This window comes from Hoplias malabaricus, chromosome 1, assembly GCF_029633855.1.
Source record: "Hoplias malabaricus isolate fHopMal1 chromosome 1, fHopMal1.hap1, whole genome shotgun sequence".
In the NCBI taxonomy this organism is placed as follows: Eukaryota; Metazoa; Chordata; class Actinopteri; order Characiformes; family Erythrinidae; genus Hoplias; species Hoplias malabaricus.
Window position 1 is genome coordinate 79,212,652 of NC_089800.1, and position 26,928 is coordinate 79,239,579.

The window sequence follows — 26,928 nt, forward strand, 5'->3', positions numbered from 1 at the left end:
CTCAAATTTAATTCAACTGTTTAATCCAATGTTTACACTTTTTACTCGACATGTTTAGTGTTGCAGCCCCTTCTCAACAGAAACTGCTCACCTTTCCGGGCCGAAAGAACACTCTCGTCAGTCCAAACTTGTAATCCTTGTCATTGAGGCCCAGTGCTTTAAAGAGAGCCTACAGCGAAAGGTGTGGAGAAGGATCATCAGCAAGAGACAGCATTGAACACAACTAGCTACAAAAAAGCAGCAGCTAGACTTACCTTGCAGAACATACGAGGGTCCAGTCTGGTGAGCTTATCAGGCATGTACTGCTTATACATGTTATAGAGCTCATGGAAAGGTGCTCGAGAAGGGAAGCCCCCCTGCATCAGATCCAGCACTGACACCATTCCTGGGAAGGAGAAACAGAGCCAGGCGGCCAGATACACTCAGAGTTATTAGCAATGTTGCCTGTTTTGTGTGTGTGTGTGTGTGTGTGTGTGTGTGTGTGTGTGTGTGTGTGTGTGCACGCCATTTTTGCCATAACAGGCCAAGTGCAAGGCTATGACGTGAAAAGACCCCATTAGCAAAGCCCTCCCAGGCTAAGACCACCTCTGAGAGATAATGAAATAAAAATCAACGGCGCTCATATTTAATGCCTCCTCTCGGTGGGCAGTTCACACATTTTTAAAAACAAAACATAAAATCGATAAGCGCTGTGTATTGGTGGTGCATTTCTAAACTGAAATATCTGAAACTCTACCAGCAGCATGAAGCAAGTATGTAGCGTAAGCAAAAACCAAGCAGAACTAACTCAAAATAAATGGCTCAGTGAAGCACTAGGGACACTTAGCTCTAAGCGTTTGTGTGTGTGTGTGTGTGTGTGTGTGTGTGTTTGTGTGTGTGTACCAGAGCACTGCAGCTGGGACAGAATCTGTGCTCCCTCAAACTGGTGGCTCACCATCTTCAGATTAGGCTTCACACATCGGATGAAGCTGGATCCCTTGGCAAACACACACACACACACAAGCTTCAGTTTCAAAACCATTGAGATTAGCAGTTAGGGCAGGGCCTTCCAGGCTGTGTTCAGACAGTCAAAAATAGTGGGCTGATAATGAGTCATGAAAATGGAGGTGGACCAAAATGCCCAGTATCAAAAATTTGGGCATGTTTCTGATTGTGTATTATTATTATTTTTTTTTTTTTTGGAAAGACAAAACAGAAAAAACAGATTATGATTTAGAACTATTTCACATTTTTCAAAGAACAATAAATAAGAGATTTATAATCTCTGTCCATGGCTCTTCCCAGTAAACAAGGAACTGCCCTGGACGTTCAAAATAGGTCTAAATGTAGTCTGTCCGTCAAGGACATATTTCAAACGTCAATGGACGTCCAAAATCTATCTTAATAAGTTAGTTAAGTGGTGACCAAGCGATAACGTCAGTGGACGTCCAAAACGCGCTTTATACAAGTAATTTATTTCGGGACCAATTAATAAAGTCAATGGACGTCCAAAATACGTCTAATAGTCGTCTTTTCAATGTCTGTGTTTGGACGTCTTTTCAACTTTCATTTTCAACCTTAAGAGAACGTTGATAAGATGCCAGTCATTACGTTATTTCAACGTTGAATCAACGGCTAATTGTTTACTGGGTTTAGGAAGTTCTCCATTAAAGATTTTACATTACAATTTTATTCCATTTGACAGCAGAAAAGAAAGAATAGAACATTTCTCTGTTGTTGATGCTGTATTTCGTGGTACATATTGGAGCACAATGTCTTAATCATTACATCTTCTGTAAACGCTTCATTCTTATCAGAGTTGCAGTGGGTCCAGAACAAAAATGTCAATTTAAATTCGAATATTGTCAGAAACTTACTGTGCTGCGAAGCTTTTCCAAGAGAAGATTCAACTGGGTCTGAACAACGCAACAAGAAAAATAAAACACGTTTCTCAGCATTGCTGCATGGAGCATAGTATATATCTAAATATGTCAAGTGTAAAATATATAGCAAACATAAAACAAGACATGCATTGTGCAAGTGAGGATGTGAACATCTCATACAAGCAAACAACAGGGTAATGTACATCATCAGAACAGCCATTATGTACAAGTCATACATTCTCATATTCATATTTATGCCACTGTAAACACACTCCATATGAGGATTTGTTAAGGAATCTATTTAAAAATAACCAAGGCCGAGCAGATAAGCAGATAAACATAGTGTGGGTAGAGGTGGGGGAGGGCTGGGGTGCACACTTGGATTTAACACGTTTATGCAGGGGCCGTGTGAGAAATGGTACGTTACGCTTATCACTGGTTCCCCGTTCTCGAACCAGTCTTACCCATTTAAAATCGTCCAATCCTCTTTGTTCCTGCCATTCTACATATATTTAAGGCATAAGAGCTTTCCTCAGGGATGGGGTCAGAAGACAGGAGGAGGTCTAAGAGAGGAGGGCAGAAAGAGATGAGAATAGCAAGAGGGCAGAACACCAGGTGAGAAGAGGCCAAGTTCAGAGTCTCCCACAGCAGCAAGGAAGGCTGCTTCGTTAAAAGGGGGAGGAAAGCTACTACTCCCTGCAAAATGTTAAAACAAATCAAGAAATGAATTTCTCAATGCTTCTAGAAGAAAACTTTCAATACTGTAAAGCCTTGAATAGCTGTCATCTCTTCAAACACTCTGTATTTAAGGATTAATGCAATCACTTTGAAGTGACAAGCCTGAGTTCACCTTGAACTTGTTTCCCACGCTGATGAAGCTGAGTTTGCCAGCCTTCTGCTTGGAATCCTTAGAGTTTGAGTTGTTCTCAAAGAGATCCCGGACAAATTTGTCCTTTGACTCGCATATGAGGCTCTCCAAGGACATGTGGAGGGCATCATTATTCTTCTCCACAAACTGGGTCTGCTCACACACACACAATCACCAGAGGGCACAAGAAAGCATGTCTCAAACCTAAAACCTACAGCGCATTAATATGTTTGGGGAGCACAGCTTGGGTGCATGAATTAATGTGACTCAATTAAAAGATCAGTGTTGAGGTCAAATATATTGCATCATATTAGTTATAAAACATTATATCTTAAAAGAACACACACACACACACAATGTATATATATATTAGGGCTGGACAATAATTCAATATCAATATATATCGCAATATGAACTGTTTCAATAACAATGATATGATGTCCAGTTCACTGCCCTCAAGTTTAAACTTAGTTTAAAAATATTAATACTGACTAAGCCAAGAGGTTTATGTTTGACGGGAATGTCATGTTTGTTGTTTGCTTTTGGCAGTTTTTCTGTTGATTTATGGTGTTTATATCGATATCGACTGAAATTTATAAAAATATCGTGATATAAATTTTGGCCGTATCGTCCAGCCCTAATATTTAGTTTTTGTTTTAATTCCCTGAAAAAAATACATTTGTTTTTACTGGAAAAATGATCATTAATGGCTATCATCAGAAAATCACTTTCAGCTGAGACCTTTCCGAAAATTTGGGAGCTGCTAAAAATCCCTCAGGGCTGAGTCTGGGCCGTAGGGTGTAGACTAATGTCCTGGAGTCTACCCTCACACACAGCTCCAGGCTCAAATTTCCTCAACACAACACACTTGTGCTACTCAGAATGGTTTAGTTTTTTGTGCAAAAAAACGAATGATGGAAATAAGCTGAAGTTTTCTTCATATCCACTCAGAAAGTGCCACTTACTAGAACCAAAATTAATGTATCAATTGAATTTTGCCTCAATTTAAAGCAAAGATGCAATGAGAATTGCAAAGCCCACCGGCACAGTTACCACAGAATTCAATTTGCAGTTTCCTGACCTCTCACATTCAACACCATGCATAATTAGCTCGGCAAATTCGTAATGAGCACCAAGATCAGTCTTTACAGCAGCGTTTTAGGAATTAAAGTAAATATAGACAGCATCGCATTATCTTAACTTCTGTCCCAGTCTCTCTCCTAACATCTCATCTGCTTTCAGTTTCGGTACAATGTTCATGCAACAGAGGGCACACAGAGGTGAATACATACAGTCTCATAGCACACAGCTCCTGCAAAGTGCCTGATGATGAATCCCTCGTCATCTCTTAAGTTTCTGTGGACTGCTAACTTGGACTTTCTTGGAACCTGAACAGAAAAAAAGAAAAAAAACAAAAACATGCAAAATTTAACTTTCAGAAAAAGCAATCAGAGTGCTGTGTATTTTTAAGAAGCTAATGTAAGCTACGTATGGGTCTGCAACATAATATTTTGTACTTACAGCTTACACTCAAGCTTTACCAATAATCAGACTTTCACCACAGGACCCTGAATCAATTTAAACATTATAAATTACTGAGGATTGAAGCTAACCGTCAGACGGAAGTGATCTTTGTGCTTGCTGTGAACAGCTTCTACAAAGTGTTGGTCGCTGGGCTGGGGCAGGCGGTTCTCCTCATCCAGGATGTCCAGAATTCCCACCAGCTTTACCTCGATGAGGTCTACAGAGCAAAACATGACATCAGGGAAGCCAGCAAGCCCTCAACAGCCCCCAACAGCAGCAGCCAGCGGAGAGACATGCTGCATTAGCATACCATGACCCTGTCCATCCGCTATTATCTAGCACATGTCAGCTCCAAACAAGTTTAATGGAGCGAAGGCAAAGCTGGGGAGCACCTGGCTATGTTTGGTAATCAGTGCGAGGGCATCCACCGGGTGCATTATTCATCTGAGACGCGTGCGGGTGACCGAGGATCAGACGTAGGCCATCATGTATTTGCATGAGCTGACACCTGTGCTTAAATGAGAGGTGATTGATGAGGGGAAATGGAGGAGAGGCCCTGTGTGTCCATTTGCAATTCACGAGGAGGTGCGCCATGCTCCATTATTAATGGCAGCATTAGCAAGGCCTGAGCCACTGAATGGAAAGTGTGTGTAAATGCTGTGCTCAGTCTCGTTACACTGAGAGGATTAACTGGGATACAGCTGTATTAGGGGTACACAGCTGTAAGCCTGACAGACCTCAGGGTGACTGGACGTCATACGATGCCGCTTTTACAATATGCAAGTTCTGTCAAAAGCATCTATTAAGGCTGGTGTAGTGTTGGTGCTGCCGTGAGCAAGACTCAGAGGCACTGAGCATGCATTAACGGTGCCAGTGGGGCTAGGTACAGCCTTAGTCGCCAGTGTGGATTTACGGTTGTTGATGGTTGAGCGTAAGAAAGGACTTTAAAGCTTCACTGTTGAGCCTTCTGGAGGTGATGTGGGCTTAATTCAGTGAAACACTGATGAGAGGAGGTGCCTACCTGATGACCCCTGTGAAGAGCTAGTGATGCAGTGGGTGGTTTGGGCTCAATGAGTAACCGTAGATGTTAAGGGTAGCTGGTTACTGATCGGATCATAAACAGCCACAGGAACCATAGGGTGTAACCGTAGGATTGGAAAAATAGAAATGATGTAGCTGCCTGTAGGAAGAGAGTGGGTTGGGCCCTATGTGAAGCTCACATGGATTGGCATAGGATATTTTACATCTTATCTTGTGTATGATTATAATTTCAATATATGGGCATTACCTCCGTAAACCTACCCTCAGTACCTCACTAACCACTAGCAACGTAGTGTTATTTACACTGGTTTAAATGGATCAAACACAGCAGTGTTGCTAGAGTGTGAAGAATCATTCAGGTATTTCCAGATTCTGTAGCGATGCCCTTAAAAGGTATAGTTCATACATGTGCCCCTTTCTCTCCTAACTGCTCCCTAAACCTTCCGTGCCGCACAAATCCTCCACAGTTCCTTCAGCTCCAAATTGCTCCACAGGGATGTGTGCTGAGCCCACTCTGTACACTGTACACGAATGACTGCATCAGCAGCCACTCAGACAACGTCACAATCAAGTTCGCTGACGACACTACTCTGGTCGGACTGATCTCTGAGGGCGATGAAACGGCACACAGGGGAGAGGTTCAAAGGCTAGTGGAGTGGTGCTCAGTGAACAACCTGGTAATTAACACCTTCAAGACCAAAGAACTGATTGTAGACTTCAGAAGGAAGAAGTCCAACCTGCAATCAATCTGCATCAATGGACAGGATGTGGAGAGGGTCTCCAGCTTCAATTCCTGGGGGTGTGTATGGACGCAGATCTCCAATGGGGTTCTAACACTTCAGCGGTGGTGAAGAAGGCCCAGCAACGTCTTTATTTCCTGAGGATCCTTAAGAGGCTGAATCTGGATAAGAAATTGCTGACTGTCTTCTACCGCTGCTCCTTGGAGCACGTTCTGACATACAGCATCTCTGCGTGGTTCTCCAGCTGTACCACAGCGCATAAAAGACCTTACAGAGGGTCATCAACACGACACAGAAAATCATTGGACACTCTCTCCCCTCCCTGGAGGACCTCTACAGTACTCGCTGCCTCAGGAGGGCTTACACTATTATCAAGGACTGTACACACCCAGGACACCAGATGTTTGAACTGCTGCCCTCAGGCAGATGTTACAAACGACTTAAAACAAGGACAAACCGTTTGAGGGACAGTTTTTACAACAGAGCCGTATCTTTGCTAAACAAATACTAAATAGTTCAGATATAAACAGATCTGGTTTTGTTTAAACGGGTTCAGTGCAATAACGGATTCATCATTTCATTTCATCATCATTTCATTTCCCTACGATGAAAAACTTCCCACCGCCACCTGGTCACCTCTGAGTCTTCTATGACTTCTTTCAGCTTCTGTGCCCAAAACAAAGCTGCCCAGAACTCCTTGCCAACTTTCTTAGGGTTAACCTCCCCTGTTTTAAGCTCGGTTCTTGGTGTGGTCTGTGTGCGCACTCTGCTTTTTCACAAGTTGAGTTCAGTCACAAGTTGTTTGCAGTTCACAAGTTCCAACCTTCTCAATCATACAAACATATGATAAAACACCCATGAGTCATGAACTGCAGAGTGACATGAAACGAAAGGTGTTTGAGATACTGACCTATGCAATCCTGATTATCAACATAATGAACTTCATTCACCCCCAAGCCTTCTTTCTGATACAGTTCTTGTTCCTTTAAAAACACAAAAACATTACACCTCGTGATTACAAATCGCACGATACAGCTACATCACACTGTAAACCACCGTAAAAGCCCAGAGTCATTGTAGGGTCACTTCATATTGAGTGAATTGTAGAGACAGAACACACAAACTGAAGACTCACCTCTTTCAATATGCGCTCATTGAAAAACTGCTGCAGCTTCTCGTTACAGTAGTTGATGCAGAACTGCTCATAGCTGTTGTGCTCAAAATATTCTACAGAGAAATCAAATGAAATGCTTAATAATTCAAAAGGTTTTATATCACAAATTGCATAAATATCACCTCTAGCCTTCAAAACAAACAATATAATAACAGAATAGAAATAATAAATGAAGTTATATAAAAGAACACATCTAAAATTGAAAAGCTGTAAGGCACTTTTCAGTCCACAGCATATTCACAATATTTTTTTTATTCTCAGAGAGAACAGAAATCTAAAAGAAAGTCAGGTTTAGCCTGAGTCTCCTAATGATTTATTGTTGTTGATTTTCATTTATAAAATTTAATGTACATCAAAGACTCTAAATCACTGAGGAAATATTTCATACCATTCATTCATTCATTGTCTGTAAGCGCAAGGTGGCGGTGGGTCCGGAGCCTACCCGGAATCATTGGGTGCAAGGCAGAAAAACACCCTGGAGGGGGTACCATTCCTTCGCAGGGCGACACACGCTCGCTTTTTTTGAGATGCCAATCCACCACGTGTTTTTGGAGCATGGGAGGAATGCGAAGCACCCGGAGGAAACCCACGCAGACACAGGGAGAACACACCACACTCTTCACAGACAGTCACCCAGAGGAAACCCACGCAGACACAGGGAGAACATACCACACTCCTCACAGACAGTCACGCGGAGGAAACCCACGCAGACACAGGGAGAACACACCACACTCCTCACAGACAGTCACCCGGAGGAAACCCACGCAGACACAGGGAGAACACACCACACTCCTCACAGACAGTCACGCGGAGGAAACCCACGCAGACACAGGGAGAACACACCACACTCCTCACAGACAGTCACCCGGAGGAAACCCACGCAGACACAGGAAGAACACACCACACTCCTCACAGACAGTCACCCGAAGGAAACCCACGCAGACACAGGAAGAACACATCACACTCCTCACAGACAGTCACCCGGAGGACTCGAACCCACAACCTCCAGGTCCCTGGAGCTGTGTGACTTCAACACTACCTGCTGTGCCACCGTGCCGCCCTGTTTCATCAACATTCATTCATTCTAAAATTAGCTAATGATTCTTCAGCACTGAATTTCCATTCAGATCATTATAGGAGACGTAATATTACTACAAGAAACCAAAGAGATAAATCAGAGTAATCCACAATTAATCTTGCACACACACTCACCGAAACCAGCAATGTCTAGCACGCCAATGAAGTTGGTGGAGGTCTCGAAGGGGAAGCACTGGTTGACCCGGGTAACCACATGATCGAAGAGACGGCTGTAGACGGCCTTGGCCAGGGCATCTCGTGCATTGTTGGCCTGCTCCACCTTCAGAGGCACCCTGGAGAGCAGCAAAGTGGGCCAGGAGGAGACATAAAACTGGGCCAGAGCTTCTGCAAATGCAACCTCATCAATAAACGTCCATTCAACTCCATTCTCTCCCACTCCTAAACCTGTCGGCCCATACCCCTCAAAGGGATACCAACAGTAGTCCCCAGCAAAAGCCAGTTCAGAAAAGTGAAGGACCATTATTCATGGTCGTCAGAACATTGATGGCATCTTTAAACTGTGCTCTCTTCCTGACTCTCTTATTACATCTCGCAAAACTGCATCTCCTCCTAACCACATGGAGCGTTCCTAGAAGGTCCCTCACTAAAGCACTGCAGATATTGTTCATCTCTTACCTAAGAGAACTCAAATATATCAACACTACTCTGTCAGAAAAAAGGTACTGTACAAGTACACTATAGTTCACTAAAGGTAAAGAAAGCGTAAATGTTCCCTCACATAAAGTCGAGTTCAGAGTCAGTTGCCATTAACAATGGACAAATGAGCTCATAATTACCATTGTACATGACAGTATGAGTGGAAGAAATACAGATTAAAAATTAGGAGTGTATAAGAAACATGAATAGCTTATGACAGTGTGAACAGACCTTTAAAAGGTACAGCAGTGGTGTTAAAGTCCAGCTGTGTTCCCTAAAGGTACATTACATTTTCTTCTCCACAAGGAGAGATGAATACATGCAATCTTTCATTAGAGATGTGTGTAACATAAAAGAACAATATACAAGTCCTGGAGATGAAACAAGGCGTACAAAATCAACACAACTTAAAAATCTATAACCAATTAAACCAATTAATACAGAATATGGTACAACTGTGTTCCCTTAACAACGAGAGTTTATTTAAGAGTGTAGCAGCTCTTTACATCGTCCTGAATATTTCTATAACTCTCAGGGGAGCAATTTCAAGAAATACTCATATTTCAAGAAATATAAGCCAGAAATAACAGTCAGAAGCAATAAAGATACTTAGGAGAACTATGATAAAAAACAGCATGTGCCTCCCACGTGAGAAGGTTAAAGTTAGAACTACTACATCGCAAAAGCATTGCAAAGCACGTGTGACGTAACAGACAGATGACCTGTGCTGTGAAGGACTACTCTTCAACTTTTGGTCACATCCACCCTGACCAACGGCATCTTACTACAGAGCAGTGATTGGCTCATGAATTCTTCACGAACGCTGACGGCTGAGCTCGCTCTGTTAGTCACCGCGTCCTGCTGTGTGAAGCCCTACTGTGCAATTCTGATTGCCTGCATGCCATTAATCAAAGTTGGACAAGGGTGGGGAGCTCCAAACGACATTCCTGAAGCCCTGCATCTGTGATGAGCAGTCTTTAACCCTTAAAGGTTAGACAGGTCCCACAGTCCTTTTGTCCCTCGCTGACTACTTACTACTTTATAAAATTAATTAATCCCGGAGATTTTAAACACTCACCATCCACTCTCTTAGACACGTCTACCTCACCGCTCTACAGTAGCTCTAGTCCTTCATCAGTGACACAGGACGCTGTCGGCTGGATGTTTTTGGTCGGTGGACTATTCTCAGTCCAGACACTGAGGGGTTTAAAAACTCCAGAAGCCACTGCTGTGTCTGATCCACTTACACCAGCACAACACACCACCACCACGTCAGTGTCACAGCAGCGCCCAAAGCATAGACTATACCTGCAGTGTGGTGGACGTGACCGTGAAAAAACAGGGTAAAAGTTGACTGATAAAGTATGCAGAACAATAGATGGACTATAGTCTGTAATTGTAGAACTAAATAGTCCACATATATGGTCAGTGGAGCTGATCTAATGGACAATAAATATTATAAACATCGACTGAAAAATGCCTTTAGAAAATAGATGTAGTACTTAGCATAGTGTCCTATATTATAGCAACTAGCTCTCAATTATATGTTTTGATAGTGTTTCATTGTTGATAGCCATGACTTTAAAGGCACAATTCTCTTACAAGTTGATTTTTCATGTTGTAAACACTGCAGGCTCGCAGCACACATGTTCTGGGATCTGTTTTCTCTTGGGGGTCACAAGGTGCAGTGACCCGTCTCATTAAACCCAGCACTATGTTTAAACGATCTGAGCTTAGTACGTGAGAGAAGGCAAAAAATAATAGCTGCAGCAGGCTGCAAAGTGGTGGCATTTATGGTATTTCACGGTGTGAACTGGCATTGTCGCTTCAGTGCTGCTAGAAAATTGGCCCCGCTGGTCTCCACAGAATACGATATGAAACACAACACACTGCCTGCGTCTGGCCGCAATCAAATGAGGGAGTGCAGTGTGGTTCTGTGGCTCTACAGCCCTGATGTGGGCCTTCTTGCAACACCTAATGGACCCCAGGTGCCTCCCCACACACACATGCATTATACATCGGTCACAAATACACCCAGTCCAGCATCTGTGCCTGGTTAAATATTAATCCACCCAGCTTTGCCCAGTCAATAGAACACCCATCTGAAGAAGACACAATAGAGCACTCTGTTACAAGACCAAGCTGTTTTTTCCAAATCTTCTCATCTTCAACAACTTGGGCACACACTGCACTCGCGATAAATGGACCGTGGGTTGGTGTGCAGTGTCCTCTTTGTGTCTCACGATTGTTTGTTCTCCAAGGACCTGAGTTTGGGGTCTCTAAGTACTGTCCGTGAGAGCTGTGATTCCACTTGAATCCATGGGTTGCAGTATTAATGTAAACAGATGGGAAAGATGGATAAATTTATCTCATACCCAGCTCCTCTCCCTGCACTGGAGAGAGTCTCACAACACTCAGAAGCACAAAAGTCCACTGCCTCTTTTGTGTCAGGGGAGTAAAGGATCCCACAGTGGTGCATAATGCAAAGAAACAACTGTTATCCTCCTTTAGCCATATTAGCATTTTCATCCAAGGATCTAATGATAAACTATTAGCATGTTAGACTCCTATATCTTATACAAGCTCCAGTAATCCTGCGATTTCACTCCTGGTTTGTTTTAGTGCATAGAGAATACAGACAGTAGTAAAAAAAATTTAAATATCAGTTTTTATATGAGTTATGTCTTTGAGTAATGAGTAAGTCCACAATATGTCAGCTACTATACACAGAGACATCACCTGCAAACAATAGAGAGGTTCCTGATCCTACTATTCAGTCTGCAGAGGGACAGATATAGGTTCACTTACAGTGTTCACTCTTATGCAATCAATAAAAAATATGTCTGCTTAAGTGTAACAGAAGGCTTTCAATACAAACTAGACTATTACAGTCCCTTAGCCAATTTGGTCTGTGCCAGGTTTCATTAAAGTGACCATATCTCTGCTGCAAAGAGGCTGAGATTAGCTATTTTCAGCAGCGGCTGTCAGTACAAATCCAGCGTGAGGATTCAATAAGGAGATGAGGATCGGGATGAGCCAAATTGATGAAAGGTAATGCTGTAGGACATTCACATCACAGTGGGGGGGGGGTGAGCTGTGATGAATGTTGCAGACACTATGCAGGAGCCTGTTAGGAGCGAGTGAGACTTCCATAGCAGGACACAGCACACCACTGTTCGTCATTACAGGTGCCTTAATGTGAACAGACACTTAGGAGAAGGGAAAGAGGCTGTTCCTGGATCAGCCACTGAGCGACGTCTCTTGGAGCAGAGGCAAGAGACAGTGCAGAGCAACATTACAAAGAGCATCACCGTCCAGGAACTGGCAAGTTAACACTTATTCACTTATGTATTTCACAATTTCACACTCATCCTGTCACTCAAACAATCTCACCTGTGGATAGTGCACACACTCACACCTGTCACTCACACCTGTGGACAGTTTCACACACTCACCTAGTCACTCACACACTCACACATGTGGACCGTTTCACACACTCACCTAGACACTCACACATGTGGACAGTTTCACACACTCACACACACACACCTATGGACATTTTCACACACTTACCCTGTCACTCACACACTCACATGTGGAGAGTTTCACACACTCACACAGTCACACACACACTCACAACTGTGGCCAGTTTCACACACTCACCCAGTCACTCACACACTCACTCAGGCACTCACACACTCACATGTGGACAGTTTCACACACTCACCCAGTCACTCACACACTCACACCTGTGGACAGCTTCAAACACCCACCATGTCTCTCTCTCACACACACACAGTCACACCTGTGGACAGTTTCACTCACTCACCCTGTCACTCACACACGGGTACAATTTCATACACTCACACAGTCACTTACAACCACATATGACTAGTTTCACAAACTCACCCAGTCACACCTGTGGACAGAAATATTATGCGTATATACTCTATTTCGTTCATTTCTATTCTTTTTCGTGAAGTGGTCAAGCACAGGCTGAACACTTACTTGATGACAGTGCCTTTGGCGCCCCCTGCTGTAGTGAGCATGACCCTGGTGGTGAGGCTGATTCTCAGGTCGTCCTGGTCCAGGCCCAGCAGCTCCGCACAGTACTGCAGAGTCTGACTCGACTGATTCTTCAGAACACAGCCACCTGCCAGTCAGCACAGGAGACAGCATTATCACAACCTTAAACACAGAGGGGTTACACCTCAACGACTACAGAGCAGATAAACTCTGGTCAAAATGGAAAATGCAGTAAGTATACATTAAAAATGAATTTTCAGTACGCAATTCAAAAATAAGCCTTCTCCAAAAAAAAAAGACATCCATTTGCACTCCGAGCTAAAGGCAGTGCATGCGGATGAGGAGGACTTTCTATTTTTCCAGGTGACACTGTTTCTCTGAAAGCGTATCTTCCAATGATGACTTAAAAGCAAGGGTACTTATGTTGCATAACCCAGGTTTCATGTCTTTTCTAAGAAGCATGTGAAAAACAGCAGGAGGCCTCGGGGAGAAGCTCTGCATTGGACGAGGACGAGCAACAAGACTACAAGGTAAATTGTGAACGGTATCTGGAAAAGGAAAAAGCAAACCTGATGCATGTTTGACAAAAGCAGAAAGGACGCTTACACAGCTCACTAATGAGGCCTGGTGAGGTGAGTTGAGTTAGTGAGGAAGGGGTTTGTGTGTGTGTGTGTGTGTGTATGAGAGAGAGAACAGGGAATGGACAATAGATGATTAGCTGAATGAGAAACACAAGAGTGTACCTTTAAGAACTGGACTATTTTCACTATTTGAGGGGCAGTCATTATTAGCACTCTGCTTTATTTATAGTATACTCTGCTTATTCATAGTATATATACTGTTATACTAGAAAGTGTGAGTCTTTAGCCCATGTACATGGACATATATGCAATTAGATCACAGTCCACATCATCAACTGAAGTTCATGGACATATTGGAATTGTGGATGTCACTGTCGCTGCAGCATTGATAGTGGTGCACCACCCGAATAATACCTGCATTGTGGGGCCTGTATTATTGAATAACAGGGTGACAGTGTAGTGACACAGCATGCACAGCAACATATGGACTACAGTCTGTAACTGTAGCACACAAAGTGCACCGAAATGGACAAGGAGTGTAGAAATGTAGTGCAGAAGCAGGGATAAAATCAGTGAGATGAAAAAAAGCACAGCATCTAAATGCAGACGATCCGTGGCATCTACCCGAGGTGCCCCCAGTCTCTTCGAAGTCTATGTTGCCGAGGTGCAAGACTCCAGCCACCACTCTAAAGAGATTGAGCTTCTCCGTGTCGTCCAGGCCGATCTTCTTCATGGCCACGCACATTCTGTTAAAGTCCCCAAGGTCATCCAGTAGAGGGTCTTTCAGAGCTCCTGCTTTCACGTGCTACATGCAGAGGAAACATGCAGAGGACAGTCAAAACAACATCAGCAATGTTCACAGCATCCCAGTCTACTTTACAGGGAGGTCCTAGTGACTCTGCTGCCAACACAGTGCAAGAAAGGCTTCGAAGAGGCAGCAATGGGGCAGCTCTTCTAGGTTTGAGAGATTTCTAGCCTCAGTCTGAATAAAAGTTGGAAAAAAAGCTGGAAGTTCAAGCTTCAAGGACACACTTCAGCCACGATGTGTCTGGAAATGTTACCCGTTACCTGTGTCTACCACAAATGTTGATGAAATGATCTTCAGATATACAATTTGTGTCTGGACAAGAGGACACCAAGATAGTGGCAGCCAATCAGAGCAGTTTCAGACTCAAGAGATGTTATTCATTCATTCATTCATTCATTATCTGTAACCACTTATCCAGTTCAGGGTCGCGGTGGGTCCAGAGCCTACCTGGAATCATTGGGCGCAAGGCAGGAATACACCCTGGAGGGGGCGCCAGTCCTTCACAGGGCAACACAGACACACACACATTCACACCTACGGACACTTTTGAGTTGCCAATCCACCTACCAACGTGTGTTTTTGGACTGTGGGAGGAAACCGGAGCACCCGGAGGAAACCCATGCGGACACAGGGAGAACACACCAACTCCTCACAGACAGTCACCCGGAGGGGGAATCGAACCCACAACCTCCAGGCCCCTGGAGCTGTGTGACTGTGACACTACCTGCTGCGCCACCGTGCCTATATAAGGTGTTTGGTTTGTTGTTGTTTTTTATTTGTTTGTTTGTTTGGTAGGTGGATTGGCGACTCAAAAGTGTCCGTAGGTGTGAGTGTGTGAGTGTGTGTCACCCTGTGAAGGACCGGCACCCCCTCCAGGGTGTATTCCTGCCTTGCGCCCGGTAGGCTCCAGATCCACCGCGATCCTGAACTGGATAAGGGTTACAGACTATGAATTTTAAGTATCTACTTATGATTTTACTACGTATATTTTCTTTATCTCCTTCCCTTCTTCTTTTGTAAGTTTATCTATGTGTTTATTTTCTTTATTTTATATTTCCAGTTAATAATGCAGGTATTCTAATGTATATTTAGCTGTACATTTTCATACTTTCTCACTACTTTGGTGCTGCACATTTAAATTTACCTCAGGGATTAATAAAGTGATCAGTCTATCCACAGTTCAGTGAAGCAGCAGACCGCTCCACTCATTTGCTCTGCTCTGACACACCTGATTCAATTATCAAGGCCTTGATAATTGTTTGACAACTTAATTAAGGTTGCAGCATAAAACTAATGAAACGGGCTAATGTGTCGAAAAACGCATTTTGACAGATGTAAAATACCCCACGTTTACCAGAACCAGACCCGTGTACAGAATGTGGAAATCTATAGACATGCACCACCATCACAGCAAACCCATGCATGGAAACAGAAAACCAGAGCTGCAAACAGGACTAGTGACAGAAGAAGTAAAATCACCTTTTTGTCCTGGATTTTAAGGAGAACAAAGACACAAATAATGTTCGGTTACAAACAGTACGTTTGCAGTGTTCATTCTTATACACAGTGCCCTAACTGCAAGCGATGTGAGGGAGCAAAACGGCAGAAAGGCCTGACGCATCACTGTAGCTGAAAACAGCTTGAGGTTTTACCTGAAACAGATGAGTATCATATCAGATATATCAGAGTGTTCATCAAATACAGTGCGTTGCATCACATGCTGATGCTGGCAGCCGGGAAAAGGCAGCCGTACGTATCATAACAGGAACACTCTGATGTTTTAAGCTATTCCTTTCTCACATTGCTTGCCGTTAAAACACGGTGCTGCACTGTCACTGAGTCACATGTAAAATTATAAGTCTGTGAGTCTTTTGTGGCTGTAGTTTATAACCAAAACTTTGGTTAATGCCTGATCATACATTTTCATTTAGTCTGTGAGGATGGACTGTGTCCCCACTGGAGCATTCACATAATAAATGTATATGTAATAATAAAAAAAAGAGAACCTGAGAGGGTCATACAATTTAACACAGAGACTATCCAGATAGCAGACACCTTTGGGCCTAATCTGTGCCACTTGTAGCACGTACGGCTCAGTTACAGCCCTGAACAGTGTTGTGTGGGCCAGATGTGGGACAGCTGTTGATTTTGCCCAGATTTGTTCCACAGCACACCTGATATCAGGTGTTGAGGCAGCCAGGCTCACCAAGTCAACAACAACATTCCAGGCCAAACTTTATTAAAGAAGATAATGTTAATGGACTCTGAGAACAATAAATATTTATAAATAATAAATTGGTTGTAAATGTGCTGTTAAATGTCTACTCTTTTATCTGTTCTGCTTCATAAATAACATTATTTCAACAAAGCTACATTTGCCTTTTATTGAAAAGAAATAATATTATGATCTGACTTACAATCTGGATATATTCTAATTATGTAACAGTGGTACGAGGTTTTAGTGTTAGGGGTCTTGCCCGAGGACTCTTATTGGTTTATCGTGTTGTGTTTACCCGGAGCGGGAAATCGAACCCTGGTCTACACTGTAGAAGTCTGCCGTGTTTCCCACTACACTACACCAACCATACAGTGCCTCAGTAGATCATCTTTGGCGGACTGTACAAATATAGAAGGACCTACATTTACTAAATCAGAGAAAACACCTCAGAAAGAATCACAAACCATTAATACCTCAAAACTCTTCCGGTTTTGCATGATCTGTTTATCCGAATCCTTGGTCGCAAAGTATCTTGTGCAGCCACGATTCAAATACTAAATTAAAACAATAAAAACAAACAACAAATATTTCCATAAGCAGATTTTCACAAATATATATCAGAAAATTTCATGGTGTGACAACATTTTATGTAACAATTTAATACTCAACATCAACAGCGAAGTCACAGTTACACACAAAAGAAAAGAAATCATGTCATTGCCCCCATTCTCTTATTTATTCACATGACATTCTGCTGGTCTGAGATTGATGTGTTTATTTAATGCATCATTAAATCTAATATAATCCAAATATGCCATCTAGTGGTACTCCACACACACAGTGGTACGAGAAACATGCCAGTGTGTTACAGAGGAGACCTCAAACTAAGATAAACCTGCCTGGAAAATAAAATAACTAATGTATTTAATATAAAGTTTATGGTTATTATATAAAATATATATAAATACTTTCCATTAAAATATTAAAACATAGAAAACAATCCCCCACTGCATTGTGTTCACTGAGTAAGGACCCTGTCAGGTCCATTCAGCCTGTTTAATCACTGTACACTGAGAAACAGTGGCTTCCCACAACTCAAGAGACCCAATTATCCCAGATGAATGGAGCACTTCAGGCCTGGCAGTCTAAATATGTGGTATTTCAAAGTTCATTTTACTCAGAGCTCATCCAGTATTAGTCTGTGTGTGTGTGTGTGTGTGTGTGTGTGTGTGTGTGTGTGTGTGTGTGTGTGTGTGTGTGTGTGTGTGTGTGTATGACAGAAAGCAGGGAGCGTTTAACTGACCCGGAAACTGTCAGGGGAGTTCAGGTGCAGCATGTTCCTGATGTCTTCAGAGGCGCCGGCACAAAGCCGGTAGAAGATGTGATAATTGCGCTCGTCTGTGCCCTGCATGCAGATCCGAGACTTCTCTAATAGATAGTGCGACACAAATCCTCCCACCACTGCGTTCTGCAGGAGGTGTTAAAAAAAACACGTTTCAAAATGGGATACAATTAAAACACAATCAGGTGATTTAGAGGTAATATGTATATATAGTGCTGTGTAGAAGTCAGAGACCACCCTATATGTGTGTGTGTGTTTGTGTGTGTGTGCAAATGTGTGTCCTGCCCTGTAAAGGACTAGCGCCCCCTCCAGGGTGTACTCCTGCCTTGCGCCCTATGATTCCGTGTAGGCTCCGGACCCACCTGAAAATTCTCTGAAAATCATTCATTCATTCCTTATCTATTCATTCATTTTCTGTAGTCGTGGTGTGTCTGGAGCCTACACGGAATCATTGTGCGCAAGGCAGGAGTACACCCTGGAGGGGGCGCCAGTCCTTTACAGGATAGAACACACACACATACATTAACTCACACACTCACACCAATCCACCTACCAATGTGTTTTTGGACCATGGGAGGAAACCGGAGCACCCGGAGGAAACCCACGCAGACACAGGGAGAACACACCACACTCCTCACAGACAGTCACCCAGAGGAAACCCACACAGACACAGGGAGAACACACCACACTCCTCACAGACAATCACCCGGAGGAAACCCACACAGACACAGGGAGAACACACCACACTCCTCACAGACAGTCACCCGGAGCGGGACTCGAACCCACAACCTCCAAGTCCCTGGAGCTGTGTGACTTTGACACTAGCTTATTTCAGTGTTTAGTAATATTTTGAAGGTTTTTTCCTTAGCTTTTCTTTATGAAAGTGGATTATTTTATGTCAAATTTCCTCAGAAGCATCTTCTGAAAAAGAAATCTCTACCCAAAGACTGAATAAACTTGGTCTCTGACTTTTGCACAATTAATAATGATTAATAAATGTGTATCAATGTCCTGCCCATATACCTTTTCATTGAAGTGAATTTCCACAAATTTTCCAAAGCGGCTGCTGTTGTTGTTACGGACGGTCTTTGCATTCCCAAACGCCTCGAGTAGCGGGTTGGCTGCAATGGGAAAACACAAAGTGTGTATTGTTAATCCAAAGTATGCCTTATGCAGAAGATGATGAAGCCAGGAGTAGAGTTGGGGAGATTTAAAACATACCCTCAACAATTCTCTCGTCGATGTCCTGACCTGTTCCATATGACGTGGTTAAATATCTGGAATAATATTGAGTTATTGTGAGTTATCCCACACCAACCAGTAATACTTTTAGCAGCACAATGTCATTGAATTGTTTTCTCCTATGTTTTGTCTCCTAGGGCATTCTTATCATTGCGCTATTTAATAACACAAGGACAAGCTCAGACGTCTGACCTGAGGACAAACTTTGTGTTTTCTGTTTTTCCAGCACCGGATTCACCAGACACAATGATGGACTGGCTCATTTTCAGCACCTTCATGTCCCGATATGCCTTATCAGCTGAGATATGGAGCAAAAGAGAGCGAAAGACAGAACGTTAAAACAGTTCACAGTTCTAGGCGAGTCATTTTTCAGCCTTTGAACTCACCAATAGCATACACATGTGGAGGGAGGGTCCCTAAAGAGCGGCCATGGTAGCTCTTGATGGTCTCAGGGGCGTAGAGTTTGGGGATGTCATAGTAGGGGTTCACAGCAATCAGGATGTTAGCTACAAACGTCTGGAGAGAGAGACACACACACACACACATCTGTATGGTAGAGAGTGGTAAGGAAATACATCTAATGACCAACTGACATTTTCTTCACTCTTAAAGCTATAATGATGCAAGCATGAAATATAGAGGCCTCAAGTGGTTCCTGGGAAAGCTTCCTTTCAATGTCCATTAGAGCCCCCTGTGGTGGGAGTGGGTAGTTCACAAACAGCCCCCTCTCCACCTGCTGCTTTTCAGGGCCTAAGGCTAAAGGGTTAGCTACACTGCGCTGCTTAGCACTACCTCGCAGGACCTAATTAAGTGCATTGGGCAACCCGATAGGGTCTGGACAGGATTAGCCAGGTCATCGGAGACGGAGCAGCTACAGAAGGGCAGGGCCTCAGCACTCAACATGACACACTCCACCAACGGGCCACAAGCACATGCTGATGACCGGCCACTGACAGCAGGACTGTTGGCTCTTGGAAGATATTCCAATAAGCCCAGCCCACAGCTCTTCGCCTGAGGCCATGCTTTACATCAGAACTCTGAGGCGTCTTCAACCAATAAAGGTCTTCTCTTATTTAACCAAGCTAATGTTTATGCAGCATGGAATTCTGCAGCTGACAAAGACACAGCCAAATGAGGGGTTGTCTTCATGCTTCAACACAAAAGACAAAGCTCATTTGGTTACAACTTACTGAAAGGCAGTGTTCATAAAGCTACAGGACACCTACATAAATCTTTCATGATGACTGACAAATTTCTAAAGGCTTATTCCCACCTGCATCAGATGCTAATAACATTTGCTGAGGTGTAATAACACCAACAAAAGAAGTCTGACATGTTTTGTAAGCCTAATGTAGTAAAAGCTTTTGTAGGTTCATGTCAGTTAAGCCATAAAAGGCTTAGGGAAATGTCATAGAAGGCTTAAAATGGCTGCCCTTCAATACAGAGCTATCAAATAACATCAATGATTAGCACAAACTGCACCTCACAACTGCTGTAAAAACAAACATACTTCAGGTAATCCTAGAAATGTAGCAGATGTTTTAAATGGGGACTCTGAACCTAGTTTGTGGTCCTGCTGTAAAGGGACAGGTATCTACAGGGGAAACTAGAAAGGGTAAACTCTGTGATAGCAGCCCTGGTAGAACAAAATCAATCTTACTGACATAGATCAGATCTTTGCTGTAGCGGACATGGATGTTGTTCAGAAGAGTGGCTTCATTCAAGTACATAAGAGAACCTACAGAAAAGAGAAATAAATTATAAATCAAATCGCTGTAAAATTATGTTAGATTTTGGAACATGTTTCATTTCAATAGCTTGGACGCATCAGTAATAAACTTACAGTTGTCCTCAACATGTTTGTTGACATCATCCTCAGCTGGGAAGACTTGGTTGATGGGAGCCAGAAAATTCTGGAAATCAAAAATAAAACAACTTTCACTGTTGTAAACATTCTCATGAGCCATGAAGAGTATCTAATATCTTCATTTTAAAACTAAACAAATCAGAGTGTAGTTTTTCCATCCATCCATCCATTATCTGTAAGCGCTTATCCAGTTCAGGGTCACTGTGGGTCCAGAGCCTACCTGGAAATATTGGGCGAAAAGTGGGATTACACCCTGCAGGGGGCGCCAGTCCTTCACAGGGCAACACAGACACACACACACATTCACTCACACGTATGGTCACTTTTGAGTCGCCAATCCACCTACCAACGTGTGTTTTTTGGACTGTGGGGGGAAACTGGAGCACCCGGAGGAAACCCATGCGGACACAGGGAGAACACACCAACTCCTCACAGACAGTCACCCAGAGCGGGAATCAAACCCACAACATCCAGGTCCCTGGAGCTGTGTGACTGCGACACTACCTGCTGCACCAGAGTGTAGTTGCTGCTTTGTGTAGGTCTACATTTGTGTAGTTGGCTGCACTGTATAGATTTTAGCGCTAGCAGCTGCTTTGTGTAGGTCTACATTAGTACAGGTAGTTGTACTGTATAGATGTTAGCGCAAGCAACTGCTTTGTGGAGGTCTACATTTGTGCAGTTGGCTGCACTCTATAGATGTTAGCGCTAGCAGCTGCTTTGTGTAGGTCTACATTTGTGCAGTTGGCTGCACTGTATAGATGTTAGCACAAGCAGCTGCTTTATGTAAGTCTAAATTAGCTCAGGCAGCTGTACTTTATAGGCTTATATTAGCACAAGCAGCTAAATTGTGTAGGTTTGCGTTAATACAGACAGAGGCAGCTGCATTGTGTAGGTTTACATTAGAACTGGCAACTACTTTATGTAGGTGTACATTAGTGTAGGCAGCTGCTTTCCGTAGGACTACGTTAGTGCAGGCAGTTCCATTATTTCACATTTATCTGTATAACTAAACCTGCTCAAAGCCCAAGGTCACTGCTGTTGCTACAGAACCCCCTTTAAAACCCCCTCTCGTGTGACAATAAAAAATGTTTAATAGAATCAACCCTGTAAAGCGGAGTCATACATGCATAGTATAGAAGTAACTGTCTCGTGTCCAATCAAATTACTTGGACTGATCTAACTGTTGTATAATTATTGTCATCAGCACACAAACTAATCCTTCATTATAAATGTTATAAAAAAGAGGTCAAAAATATTTAGAAATCAATCCAAATTGAGCATGAACACATTCTTTAAAAAGGACAGAACAAAATTTAGTGTGAGAACTAAATTCCATGAGGATTACAAGCAACTCAGAAAAGTACACTTGCAACCTGTGACCATTCAGCACAACAGTACATTATTTATAGAGGTCAGGAGGCGGCAGACTGCTCTTTTTCCAAAAACAACAGATGGGCGTTTACCCATCACAGCATTCGGTTTTCCATTCCTCTAACCACCTCAGTCCCAAAAGCAAAGAATAAGAAGATCTAAGGCAGAGAAAAGTCGATTTATCAGTGCTAATTTAGTGTTAAGATGCTTGCAACACCCTTCAATGCCTAGCAGAGGATTAGCACCGATCTGAGTAATGAAAGCAACGATGTCTGCAATAAAGCAGTCTGGATATTAAAAAGCCTGATAAGACAAGCCCTGTTGATACTAAAATCTGGTACTGAACCACACAATGTTTAAACATTCCATTGTATGTAAATGAACAATATTGGCTCAGCACAATTTAATGAGTGGCCTAACTTTACAATGTTATTCCTGCTATCATCAGCTCTTTACCTTTATCCAAATCACCCAAATCTTCTTCACACATTACAGCAGCTACAAAGGGGTACATTGTCTTCCTGCGCCTGTACTGTTCCTCTCTAACACTGCTGTGTGTTTTTAAAAGACTTTTCATAAGGCTACAGGACACCTACATAAATCTTTCATGATGAGTGACATATTTCTAAAGGCTTATTCCAACATGCACTAGCTGCTAATAATATCTGCTGACGTAAAAAGACGTAGAGTGAAGGGAAATTAGCCACTTCCCTTTGAGCCTGGAAATGTTTGAACACTGCATCATTAAATACCACAGTGATAACTGGTATAATTCAGTCGGTATGGTAAAATGAGTGAACTATGATGGCCAGTGGCACTCCCAAAATATATATAAAAGTCAGTATAAACACTTCAATTATGTGAGCAGTGTTATGTTAATTATGTTTTATTGTTTTGTAGTTGGGCGACTCGGTGGTGCATCAGGTAGTGTCTCTGTCACACAACACCAGGGACCTGGAGGTTGTGGGTTCGAGTCCTGCTCCGGGTGACTGTCTGTGAGGAGTGTGGTGTGTTATCCCTGTGTCCGCGTGGGTTTCCTCCGGGTGAATGTCTGTGAGGAGTGTGGTGTGTTCTCCCTGTGTCTGTGTGGGTTTCCTCTGGGTGACTGTCTGTGAGGAGTGTGGTGTGTTCTCCCTGTGTCTGCGTGGGTTTCCTCCGGGTGCTCCGGTTTCCTCCCATGGTCCAAAAACACATTGGTAGGTGGATTGGTGTGAGTGTGTGAGTTAATGTATGTGTGTGTGTTCTATCCTGTAAAGGACTGGCGCCCCCTCCAGGGTGTACTCCTGCCTTGCGCACAATGATTCAGTGTACGTACAGCAACGTAAGTCAACGTAAGTCAAACTTTGCTAGCATTTCAAAAAATAAACCCAGACTGACGAGCAATGGAAACATTCTCTCATCTTTACAGACAAAACATATAAATAATAAAAAGTCTTTCAAATGATACTGTTGTAAAATTATATTAAAGTAAACCAATACCACATAAACATGGCCACAATTTAGGGCGGCAATAACACAGTGTAATTTTGTGTCGCAGTAACACAGCACCAGGGACCTGGAGATTGTGGGTTTGAATCCCGCTCCGGGTGACTGTCTGTGAGGAGTGTGGTGTGTTCTCCCTGTGTCTGCGTGGATTTCCTCCGGGTGACTGTCTGTGAGGAGTGTGGTGTGTTCTCCCTGTGTCTGCATGGGTTTCCTCCGGGTGACTGTCTGTGAGGAGTGTGGTGTGTTCTCCCTGTGTCTGTGTGGGTTTCCTCCGGGTGACTGTCTGTGAGGAGTGTGGTGTGGTCTCCCTGTGTCTGCATGGGTTTCCTCGGGTGACTGTCTGTGAGGAGTGTGGTGTGTTCTCCCTGTGTCTGCGTAGGTTTCCTCCGGGTGACTGTCTGTGAGAAGTGTGGTGTGTTCTCCCTGTGTCTGCGTGGGTTTCCTCCGGGTGACTGTCTGTGAGGAGTGTGGTGTGTTCTCCCTGTGTCTGCGTAGGTTTCCTCCGGGTGACTGTCTGTGAGAAGTGTGGTGTGTTCTCCCTGTGTCTGCGTGGGTTTCCTCCGGGTGCTCCGGTTTCCTCCCACGCACCAAAAACACACATTGGTAGGTGGACTAGAGACTCAAAAGTGTCCGTAGGTGTGAGTGTGTCAGTGAATGTGTGAGTGTGTGGCGCCCCCACCAGGGTGTGTTCCTGCTTTGTGCCCACCATGACCCTGAACTGAATAAGCACTTTCAGACAATTAATGAATGAATGTTTTGTCATTTTCTGCTTTGTCTTTTTTAACTGAGCCTTGCAACGCCGAATCACAGTATCAGTCGTTTCCATTTTTTCAGAAGCACAGCTCACTTATGCCGATTTAGCCACTACAAATAAACAGATTTACTGTCTTATAAAGAGAATAAATGTTTTAGGGAATGCTTTATTTTAAACAGAGGGCATTAAACAAGGTCATTTCTTGCTTAGGAAAATGTCAAATACATGGTTCTTTGCTGAAAGGGCTCAATTGTTGACCTGCAGACTTTTAATCTAAAAACCCCCGATCTGCCTCGCCATTTCTCTGAGGGAGGATGCAAAACCCACGTAGCTTATTCCTCTAATGAACTCAACCTCAGCGTAACATGATCAGCACACCTGCGGCAGGTAGGAGTCATTACTAATTAATAGCCTCTGCAAGTGACACCCTTAAACAGCGCAGGTCTGTTTTACATACATGGGTTCGCACACGTTTAGCTTATTATAGCTTTAGATAACTGAAGACTTCCTTAAATAAAATGCAGCGAAGCCACACACATATGGCATGTGAATTCATTGTGTGGACATGAGAAATACGATAGCGCTCTGCATGACCAAACAAGAAAGACATGCACAGTGACAAGCGAGTTATCTGAAACAGTGTAAGGAAGAACATGTCCTGTAGGGTTTTATGAGCAGACTTACCTTGCCCCTGTGATTGAAGGGCTCGATTGTGAGTGTGTCAGCGCCTATGTCCACTATCATGCCCAGCTGGAACCCATCGGTCGGGTGGGGCGCCCACACAGGCTTCCCATCTTCCATGGCACACCACAGCTACAAAACAGCCCTGTGGATCACACAGAATGAGAAGACAGTACTTAGAAATGCTTTAACGTGGTGACAAACTTTAGCGTGGACTGTTAACACAGACATTAACACAGGAGCAATGAAGTCACATCAGGGCTGTGAATGTCAGGTTCTATGTCAGAGTAATGAAATAACAACTGCTTCAACAGAAATCGAGAAGCTCAAACAGAACGGCCGGGTGCTACACCCTTAAAAAAAGAGATTTTTCAATAAACACAAATAGGGATGCACCTAAACTTTGGGCTGATTGAGTTTAAACCCCAGAAATCCTCTACTCCATGTTTAATACCACTTGAAAATTATGTCACACATGATTTGCAAAAGGTAGCCTAATAAACAAGCAAAAACAAAAGCTCCTGCATGCAGGATGATGGCAAAAGTATGCCATTTGGGTCTTGAAGATGGGGGGATGTGGGCCAGACCAGGGCCAGAATCATTTTGGTCATTGGGAATCGCTTTCTGTTGCTGGATTTTGGATTTCGCAGGCAGATGTTGTGCGTTTGATCATTGTGTGATGAAATTGAAATGAAGTCGCTTTGTGGTCATTCATTATCTCATTATCATTATCATTATTCATTATCATAAGCGCTTATCCAGTTCAGGGTCTTGGTGGGTCCAGAGTCTACCTGGAATCATTGGCTGCAAGGCAGGAAAACTACAGGGGGCGCCAGTCCTTCACAGGGCAACACACACTCACGGAAACATTTGAGTCGTCAATCCACCTACCAACGTGTGTTTTTGGAGCGTAAGAGGAAACCGGAGCACCCGGAGGAAACCCACACGGACACAGGGAGAACACACCACACTCCTCACAGACAGTCACCCGGAGGAAACCCACGCAGACACAGGGAGAACACACCACACTCCTCACAGACAGTCACCCAGAGGAAACCCACGCAGACACTGGGAGAACACACTACACTCCTCACAGACAGTCACCCGGAGGAAACCCACGCAGACACAGGGAGAACACACCACACTCCTCACAGACAGTCACCCAGAGGAAACCCACGCAGACACTGGGAGAACACACTACACTCCTCACAGACAGTCACCCGGAGGAAACCCACGCAGACACAGGGAGAACACAACACTCCTCACAGACAGTCACCCGGAGCGGGAATCGAACCCACAACCTCCAGGACCCTGTAGCTGTGACAGAGAAACTACCTGCTGCACCACCGCACTGCCCTCATTATACAACAGTATAATGAAATTTGACCTCTGCATTTAACCCATCCATTGCAGTGAACAAACACACACACACACACACACACACACACACACACACACAGAGCAGCAGGCAGACATCACCGGGGCGCAGTCTGGGGGTTAGGTGCCTCGCTCAAGGGCCTGTCGGCTGTGGATGTTCCTGCCAGTTGTGGGGATCGAATCTGTAACCTTCCAGCACCAAGCGCTCTTCCTCTATCCATTAGGCCACAGCT

General features: G+C 43.6%; 1 protein-coding gene across 1 annotated transcript in view; it reads right to left on the reverse strand.

Annotated features, from left to right (window-relative positions):
- Positions 1 to 26,928, reverse strand: part of myo6b (myosin VIb) — a 46,946-nt gene that overhangs the window by 13,519 nt on the left and 6,499 nt on the right. The window contains exons 2-22 of the mRNA XM_066684497.1: positions 25,322 to 25,463; positions 21,004 to 21,073; positions 20,825 to 20,898; positions 19,547 to 19,676; positions 19,353 to 19,458; positions 19,140 to 19,195; positions 18,942 to 19,039; positions 17,880 to 18,044; positions 17,050 to 17,130; positions 14,175 to 14,355; positions 12,952 to 13,096; positions 8,422 to 8,579; positions 7,171 to 7,262; positions 6,946 to 7,018; positions 4,344 to 4,471; positions 4,023 to 4,118; positions 2,713 to 2,883; positions 1,857 to 1,895; positions 883 to 976; positions 255 to 385; positions 92 to 169 (exon numbers count right to left, since the gene is read on the reverse strand). Coding sequence (XP_066540594.1) covers positions 92 to 169; positions 255 to 385; positions 883 to 976; positions 1,857 to 1,895; positions 2,713 to 2,883; positions 4,023 to 4,118; positions 4,344 to 4,471; positions 6,946 to 7,018; positions 7,171 to 7,262; positions 8,422 to 8,579; positions 12,952 to 13,096; positions 14,175 to 14,355; positions 17,050 to 17,130; positions 17,880 to 18,044; positions 18,942 to 19,039; positions 19,140 to 19,195; positions 19,353 to 19,458; positions 19,547 to 19,676; positions 20,825 to 20,898; positions 21,004 to 21,073; positions 25,322 to 25,438 — 2,283 coding nt within the window. The 5' untranslated portion in view covers positions 25,439 to 25,463. The remainder of the gene's footprint in view (positions 1 to 91; positions 170 to 254; positions 386 to 882; positions 977 to 1,856; positions 1,896 to 2,712; positions 2,884 to 4,022; positions 4,119 to 4,343; positions 4,472 to 6,945; positions 7,019 to 7,170; positions 7,263 to 8,421; positions 8,580 to 12,951; positions 13,097 to 14,174; positions 14,356 to 17,049; positions 17,131 to 17,879; positions 18,045 to 18,941; positions 19,040 to 19,139; positions 19,196 to 19,352; positions 19,459 to 19,546; positions 19,677 to 20,824; positions 20,899 to 21,003; positions 21,074 to 25,321; positions 25,464 to 26,928) is intronic.